We start from the raw sequence: 9,238 nt of genomic DNA on the forward strand, positions 1-9,238 counted from the left end.
GTGTGCGGTCGGTGTTGTCTTGATATCGTGAAAGTGGTTGACCCGAGTCTCCATGCTTTTCCGCCTGAATCTCTCCTGCTATTTCTTGCGAAAATTTTCTCTCTCTAACGGTGTAGCATCCTTCTTAACAAAGACTGAATTAAACTCTGTGAATTCACTTAGTTTTCTCGCAGCCTTAAGCACATGTCCGACCTGTCTCTATCCAGCAGTTCACGAGTGCTTTCGTTGGCGAGATCAGAGATGACCTCTTTGCGGCCTTTACCTTCTGTGTTATCGCTATTTTTTGTTTTGTGCAGATGAGCTTTCATTTCCACAAGCTCGTTTCGTAACGAGTGTAATTCGCTACGCAACAAGCTCAATTCTTTCTTGTGGTTCTCTTCCATTTCGGCTCTCTTTCTCAACTCTTGCTTGTTGGTTTCTTCAATTTCGGCTTTAAAAACAGAAAACATAGAAGAGCACTTCTCTTCCACCATTTTTTCGCTTTTTTACAGCGCTAAGTGCAGGTTGTTGGCAGTCCTGGCAGTACCAGTGTACTGACTTGTTTTTACGAATAACCGAGCAGTCAGTCTTGCTTAACTTTGCACAATTGTTGCAGATGGTATCCCCGCAACGATCACAGGCCACTGTAGCTTCATTGACGTTAAACGATCCCAGCTTGCAAAATTTACAAATTTCTCCTCGTTCATTTTGCAATTTGATCTTCGAATTCGGTTTAACAGGACTGGAGGCCTTCTCATTTAATTTTTTCCTCTCTGCCCAGCCATCATGAAATGCAAGAGCTAAAAAAACACAAGTTAAAACTGAATCAAGTTGAGTAAAATTGTAAAGTTTCCAAAGTGCTTTAAAAACTCGGTTACAGACTTGAGAATAAGTGGCTTTCAGTCAGCGGCTGAAAAGGTGTTCAGGGTAGAGGAGGTAAGCTTGGCTATAAAACAAGGGCTCTATTGTTCTACGCTGGGGGGGCAGTGCTCGTTGCCCTCGCTGACTCTAAATCTAAATCGCGTTATTTTAGGTGGAAACACTTTACTATAGGCTTTTTTTCTATTCGCACTCTCTTTTACCGACTTCACTGAAAATTTAGTCATTCACTGACACGGATCATAAAAAATGCAAAAAGAGTTCCGAAAACGGCACAGTAAAAGTAAAAAGTTGAAAATCTGAGACCGCAAAACACGAGCGTCCGCTCTCGACCACGGTTGAAACTTGACTGGTGGTAGGTCTTTCGATCGCAGCCTCTTGCATGCCGTTACATTCACAACGACGTTAAGTGCCTTGACACCACAACAAATTAATCAGTAATAAACGCCGCATCCGAAGCATTGCTTTCGGGAATGCCAAACCAAAAAAGGTTAAGTATTCTTCTCTCTATCTAGCAGCTCCCGCTGACGAGATCAGAGATGACCTCTTTGCAGCCTTTACCTTCTGTGTTATCACTCTTTTCTGTTTTGCGTATTTACACAAAACAGGATTTAGCACTAGCATAATATGCCAACGGTTAATGTTCTCTAAAAGACTATTAGGAGACAATAATACACTAACTAGTGAATGCAGTCAGCAAGTGCCACCAATAATATTAGTAAAAGAAACGATAACGCTTGAATTAACACGAATAATAATTAGAAACCGAATGAAACCTAGACATGTGTCAGTGTGTTTATTGATAGTCATAATTATAATAATGGAAATGACTGAACTCAGAAAAATTTGATATATAATGACAGGAGGATTAACTGATGTGAAAAATGACAATGAAAATGAACCAATATGAAAAGATGCGCTACCTTATCTGAGGAGCTATATGTCGAAGAAATTTTATAGAATATTATAATGTTATATGCGTTATCAGGCTAGAGTATATCAGATGAATGGCGGGTGTGGAGATACCGTGGCTGGGACGTCATGGAGGAATTTGAGCTTGCTGTGCGAGGGGGCGGCAGACGGCGGAAGGAGGGAGGTGCGGAGGGCGGGGACACCGCCCCAATGGAGGTGTAGGGAGGAGGAGAAGGAGAGCTGGTCAGCCTCGTGCCATTCCAGGTGCCAGCGTCCTCAGTGGGGAACTCGTGACGCTGTGGGGAGAAGGGGCGTGACTCGGTGTGGCATGCGTCGGGAATCATGGGTGCGCCGTGAGTACGTCGTGCGGGTGTCGTGTGCTGGTGATTGGTGCGTCGTGTGCTAGTGATTGGTGCGTCGTGTGCTGGTCATGAGTGCGTCATGTGATGGGGATTGGTTGGCGCGTCGCGTCGTGCGTGCGTCATAAAAGCGTCGTGTGGGGCGCTGGAGTTCGTGTGGTGGAATATACAATTAAATCCGATAGTCAAATGCCCTGGCCATTAAACCGCCTATATATAAAAAATGGACAAACCACGCACAGAACCCTGAATTGAAATAACATGAATAGAAAATTAAGAAATATTTATAGCTGTGCCAGGAAATGAACCAAGGCCGAAAGTGAGAACGACAAATGCATCAACGTGACGCTAAGCTAAGATTAAAGCAAATAAATATAATGTTTCTATATTCATTTGCTGTGTCCTTTATAATATTATAAAGGACACAGTGAATAAAAGATGAGTCAAACGCACAGTGTGAGGCACGAGAGGATCATCCTCAGGCTCAACCTCTGGCGGGGGTGGTCTTTGTGTCAAAACTAAATTGATAGGCAGTAAAATAGAATTCAGATAAGTTATTAGATAAAAGCAGTAAAACGAAATGAACTCATGGATTTCATCATCTTGGCAGAAGGCTTTGGACAAACATCAATGGGCTGTGTAAATAAAAAATTAAAATATGAATTGAAGTGTAGTGGAGGAGTATAATATCCTAGAGTATAACCTCCTACCTGAGAGATTATTATAACCCCGTTGAGATTGTTAGGTGTTAAGCTGTACTTTGTCGCATAGTTAATACCGTAAATATGACGATGCTCGTGAACCTTGACCGATAGCTATCACAAATAAACTAAGATAAAGTAATCATCATCGTAAGCCAGTTAATCATGGCCAGTCCATACCTATAAAATGTTCCGATGATTGTAGTTTTAAGCCACGGTAATAATAATAATATTAGTCTGTAAATCATACAATAAGAGTAAGCTAAAAACTTCACCCGCATCTTCTGGCAACATCGTCGATCGAGCTCTGGAACCGTTAAAGGCTCTATTTAGAATTGAGGCGTGCTGCTGTTCGGGTGACTCTAAAGATACTCTAGGATATCTTTCAAATAACCACTGGGTGAGTGTTAAATTAACATTAATGATGTAACCTTGTTGTAGGTAAATTTCCTGTGTAGTTTATCCTAGCATTATACATGCTGAATTGAGCTATAGGAGAACTACGAATGTGTCCTGCCTGCCCAAGTACCTATAGGGGCCAGACTAGTTGAGCTCTTTGATGACCCGATCTTGTTTGGCCTCCTAGTTCAAATGAAGGAAGATTAACTTAGAGTATCACATTATTCAACTTAATATTACTAAGTATTAATTTGATTAACCAAATAGTAATTCCTTGTAGCTCTTTTGATGTTGACGCGAGATTGAGTTAATTCTTGAGTGATTCTCATATTAATGATATTAATTTCTGATGTCGGCGTGAATATGTAATGCAATGCTGTTCCATATTATTAGGACTATTATCAGTCTAGAGCAGTTGAGTGGACTGGATTTCCTTAATCCTCGTGAGACCTAATGTTCAATTTGACTAGAGTAAAGATCAGCGGCAATTAGGTTGCCTTATGAGAAGAAAAATAAATTGTAAAATATGCTAAGATGAATTAAATCACAGACGCATAAAACATTGAGTGGCAGCACTAGATTCAGTCATCATTGTCACTGTTTTGATGGAAAGTTTTGGAACATGCTTAATAGTTAATGGATCGAAGAATTGACATGAATTTCGATTAAACTTTAAATGTTTATTTTTGAGGAATTGAATTGATTGAGCTTTAACAAGAGGAATTTGAATTTAACTGAATGAACTGTAATTCCGACCGTCGGACCGTGATTTGGAAATTGACATACCTAAATAGGAATAAAACTTTTGAATTGTATTTTGAATTGATAGTAAAATGTATTTGGCTATTAAATTAAATTATATTTTGAATTGATATGGAATTGTATTTTGGATTTGTAACTAATAATATGTATGTAATTTGAGAGTAAATTAACCGTTGAAGACCGCTTTAATTGGATTCATGCGCTGGAATGTGAACAGCGTAGATCTTTCTAGAAATGACTATGTCATGTTCCAATGCCTAATCCTTGTTCACAGGCTTACCTCTGTTATCTTATATTCACGAACAGCTAATAAACTGCCCGAACTCGTCCACTGACTATTACCCTTCAAGTAGGGAAGCGTCACCCAAGGCCTTCGATAGCATACAATTCTAGCGCCAAATCGTCGGCAACTTTAAATCACTGCATTATATTCAACTAGTAATCCCCAGTACCTTACCGCAGAAGCACCAGATGCTGCACCAGTTAATTGCAACCTTTTTATCATCTAGAATCTAGATCATTGGTGTAAAACACGTTGCTTCGAGTATTTATAGCAGAGTACGATATATATTCTTTCTAGTAATGCAGAAAATTTGTGACGAAGATACAAATAGAAAAAAAGCATGCCTAACCATCATCCATAGCATAACGCTAAGATAGGTAAAAGACAGGAATCTTGAAAGTAAATACCGAATTTCCGCACTCATGCGGGAAATACCGAAATCCCGCACTTCTTTTTGTAGAATGTTCAACAGTATTGAAAATTCGTATAGCTGTTGAATCTGTCAAAGCCAACCATTACTACCGTCTTCACTACACCACAACAAAAATAATTCACTAGATTGGGGTATGAGAAAGGCTGCTGGGGGATTCCACTGCCACCTCCTCCTGAAGCCCCACCACTCTTGCTTCCGACATCCAGGGTGATGAGTGCATCTGCCCCCCATTCTGACTCGCGCATGATCTGCAATGAAGAAATCATGAATTTTCTTCAGTGGTGGTATTTTGCTTTGAACATTTACATGAACTGTAACGAGGAGTACAAAACTTCTTTTCTAACTAAATAATATATTTTTTATGCTATAAAAAATCACTTGCAATGACAATTCCATTTAACCGTACTCACTTCTAATGTATATGTACTCAACAGGCAAAAGACTAGCTGAGTTCATGGAGCCAATTAGGTAGTAAACTAACAAAAAAAATTAAACTTGGACACCACTTAAGGCGGAATTCAAAATACGTGACAAGAGAAAAATCTTCATGCCACAACGTCTGGGAAAGGCAAAGTACGTACTTGAGGGTCTGGCGTGTATTCCAAATTGTGGTTGTATGCAATTTCCTGAAGATATTTTTCCACAAGAACTTTAGGTGGTGCCTGAACACTGAGCTTGTGGATGAGCTTCTCACTGATGGTGCTGATGGACTGCTCCCGGCACGCGACGGCGTACGGCTTGCCATACTTCAGCGCAAACTGATCAGCAACAATCTGCAAAGAAAAAAGTTTTCTTAGCTGTATATAAAATTCATAGAATACAGGAAAGTTATTGTGAAGTTCATTCAAATAATAATTCCTAAGAAGACGGCATTTTTATATGTAATAAGAATGGTAAGAATTTGATGCAGTAATTTGAAAAAATGCGCAAATAGCTGCACAACGAAAAATGATACCAATCTTACCTTGAGCTCTGGCACATCGGACATGAGTCGAGGAGCACACCACACAAGAGACGAGATGGCCTCACTTAAACCAGGGTCCAGGTCTCTGCAATGATTTCAGAAATGTCATGATCGAGGAGGCATTCATAAGGTGAGCAAATTTGTGAGAGAACATGTTAATATTCACAAACAAAGTTCCAATCGTAAAACACAAGCCAAAACTAACTATGTGTCCAAGTATGTCAGTCTGACATACCTCCATGTGATGCAACTACAATAAAAAAAGTAACTGACCATTATGACAGAGTTAATATTACTGAGTACAGTGCATCCACCATATCCAGCAGCAGGCATTTCCAGCTAATAGTGTAATATTGAGACCGATTGAGGTTATTCAAGAGTTTTGAGTCGCAATTTTGATGCATTTGATTGAGGATTGCATAGTTCTTATTCATTTTTGACAGAAATCAATCATAATTCATTTCTCTCAGTCTGTATAATATTTGCACTGACAATGATTTCCCAGCAAATGCAATATTTAGCAGGTTTAATCAAACACATGTAAGCAAATATAGATAAACTTTAGTGTTTAGATAAAAGGTAGATTTGAATACTGGAACAATTTTGTTTTTCAGTCTTAATTGCTGTACAGAAAAGAAGCTTCGGAAGCGCGAGCATTTGAATTTTGCGAAAGGCTACTATGATGAATTCCGTGAAGCAGTGAATATTTCGAATTGTATTTAAGGACCTGAATGTGGCTGAGTCATGGTCATTTCTCAAGGACACGGTTATGTCTGCAGTTGCTGCGTGTGTACCTAAAATTAAGCTCGGTGGAGCCAAAAAACTCAATGGATGAACAGTAGAGTTCTAACTTAGGTGAAAACAAAGAAGGTAGCCTGTCAGCGATATTTAGAGACTCGTAGCGATGCTGATTACAACCTATACGCCAGAGCTCGAAATTTAGTTTAAGAAAGCTGTCGCACATCAGTAAAATTCTTAGAAAAAGATGTCGTCAGAAATGTAAAAAAAACGAAAGCCTTCTTTTTGTACGCTAGCTCGAAGTGCAAGACAACGGACGGTATTTCTGATTTGAAAATATATCAGCGAAAGATATCCTCTGATGAGGGCAAGGCTAACGTTCTTAATTAGTTTTTAGTAGTGTATTCACTGACGAGGACTTGAACAGTATTCCAGCTATTGAGGAGCGTCCAGTCGGCTCTAAATTAACAAGTTTTGAAATACAAGAAGAGGTTCTCAAGCGCCTGATCACTCTAAATCCCAACAAGTCCTGTGGACCGGACTGCTTGCACCCCAGATTACTCATAGAGTTAGCAACCGTCCTTGCCGGCCCTTTGACATAATTTTTTCGAAAAACTTTAATGGAAGGGATCTTGCCGGCTGACTGGAAAGCTCAAGTAACACCTTTATTCAAAAAAGGTGACATAAGCTGCCCGGGCAACTATCGTCCTGTCAGTTTCACAAGTGTCGTTTGCACGGTAATGGAATCTGTTGTGAGGGATCGATTGATCGATCATTTGACTGTTAATAATCTCTTATCAGACTGTCAACATGGCTTTATTGCCGGTAGATCCTGCACCACTAACCTCTTGTCTACTCTGAATGGATGGACCCGCCTGCTGGATGAAAGGAACCCAGTAAATGCAATCATGCAGTGTACCTCGATTTACCAAGGCATTTGACAGTGTCCCACACGAGCGGCTGTTGCGTAAATTGAAGTCTTTGTTAAATTGAATTGATAGTAATGTACTCAAATGGATCATAGAGTATCTAGTAGGGAAACGACAACGGGTCAGTATTATTGAGACCGTATCAGACTGGGCTTCAGTGCGCAGCGGCGTGCCACAAGGAAGCGTTCTCGGGCCTGTTTTATTCGTTGCGTATATAAACGATCTGCCAGAAGCTGTGTCTAGCGTGTGCTCGATGTTTGCTGACGACACAAAATTTTATAATACAGTGAGGAATACGTCGCAAAAAGTACAGTTGCAAGGTGATCTTGACAATTTGGTTGACTGGGCTGATAAGTGGCAGCTGCGTTTTAATGCTGACAAATGTAAAGTAATCCACCTAAGCCAAACAGCAAGATTACAGTATGAGAAGACATGGTTGCAACGACAGAGTGATGATGTCGAAGTCGACAATGGAAAAAAATTTAGGAGAAAAATTGCTTTTCTATCTACTGCCATAAGTAATAGTAAATTAAGACACTTAGACTTCTGCAATATAAAATAGATCAATAAAATTAATAGATGATATTAAGCTTCATTATAAAAGAAAAGTCTCCTAGAAACCAATTTATTTTTATATAGCAAACATCCGTTGCCATAATTATGGCGGACCCTGTAATTACAGGACAATAAGCAATTTTATTAACACACTTCATTTGCTGAATTAGGCCAAATCTTGCCAGGACAAGATTGCAGTACATCTCAGTGACATCCATGGCTTCAACTAGGTAGTCCTCTCTAATTATGTGCTCCACTCGAATTTTGGCTCGTTCAGTCTGCAGGAATAATTTTTATTAGTGAAAGAATCCTGTCACTTTAATAAGTAAGGAATGCAGTTACAATTGGGTGTTGAATAAAAGAAAGATCTGATTGCAAATAACTATATAGAGATAACACTAAACACAGTATAGGAATTTGTTGTAACTTTTATTCAGTATTTGATTTCATTGAGTCAACTAACAGGATTGCGTATTATTAGACAAAGAAATTAATAGAGATATGAAAAATGACTTGATGTTGCTGCTTTTTCAGTAACACACACATGCAACCAACTGAACAACTTAGCAGTGGCAGCAAACCACATGTGAAATAAATTATATTTTATTATCTCACCTTGCCAGCAGCAATGTAGTGAGCTATTTCTTTTCTGGCTTTTAAAGTCGATTCCATTTTCTTTTTCTCCAGTAGCTTAAGTTTGTTAATTGACGATTGTAAATTGGTCTTGAGCTTTGCATAGCTTGGACCCCTTGGCCCTGAGCTAAACATTGTGGTTTGTGAAAATCTGAAATGAGATGATTATTTTGAAATGAAAATTTTGTAAGATTCTAGTAAATGTAGGATGATAAATCAATTGTGTTAGAGAAAAATGGCTCACTAAGAAAAAACTTGATACTTGAGGAATGTCATTGGCCTTTGCTATTCATACTTCCTATCTTACTTAAACATAAACTAGGATTGAATTTTAGTTTTAGGAAAATATGGCAGATGCAATTGCATCCATACAAATTTTTTTCGAGCCATTAGTATATTTTTGGAGCCTTTCCATAATTGTCAAGGCATTAGCTCCAACTCACTGCAAGACAGATTCGTGTTCTCGCACAACTGAAATAGCACTATCTACATGTTAGTGAAGTACTTTACCTTAAAATCTAGCGTCATGCCCGTAATCTTCATTGATAACGACCAATGAGTAATGATAACGAATTAACGAGAAATGATAACGTGATGATGATTTCATTGATGATAACGAGTGCAGTAGTGTGAAATTATTGGACAATTAATTAATTTAAGTAAACGCTTGATGCAACAAATCAGTAGCATTTGATTACGAATTCATTTCAGT

At 38.9% G+C, this 9,238-nt stretch overlaps 1 protein-coding gene across 1 annotated transcript; it reads right to left on the reverse strand.

Annotated features, from left to right (window-relative positions):
- Positions 1-1,847: 1,847 nt before the first annotated feature.
- On the reverse strand, positions 1,848-8,980 carry LOC108672602 (IST1 homolog). Its single transcript, XM_018160299.1, has 7 exons — positions 8,970-8,980; positions 8,509-8,677; positions 8,047-8,171; positions 5,672-5,756; positions 5,289-5,480; positions 4,830-4,955; positions 1,848-2,066 (listed from the first exon to the last, which is right to left on the reverse strand). Exons 2-7 carry the CDS (start codon positions 8,659-8,661, stop codon positions 1,848-1,850), a joined length of 900 nt encoding a protein of 299 aa, XP_018015788.1. The 5' UTR covers positions 8,662-8,677; positions 8,970-8,980.
- Positions 8,981-9,238: the final 258 nt, after the last annotated feature.

This window comes from Hyalella azteca, unplaced genomic scaffold (genome assembly GCF_000764305.2).
Source record: "Hyalella azteca isolate HAZT.00-mixed unplaced genomic scaffold, Hazt_2.0.2 contig14273, whole genome shotgun sequence".
NCBI classification, from domain to species: Eukaryota; Metazoa; Arthropoda; class Malacostraca; order Amphipoda; family Hyalellidae; genus Hyalella; species Hyalella azteca.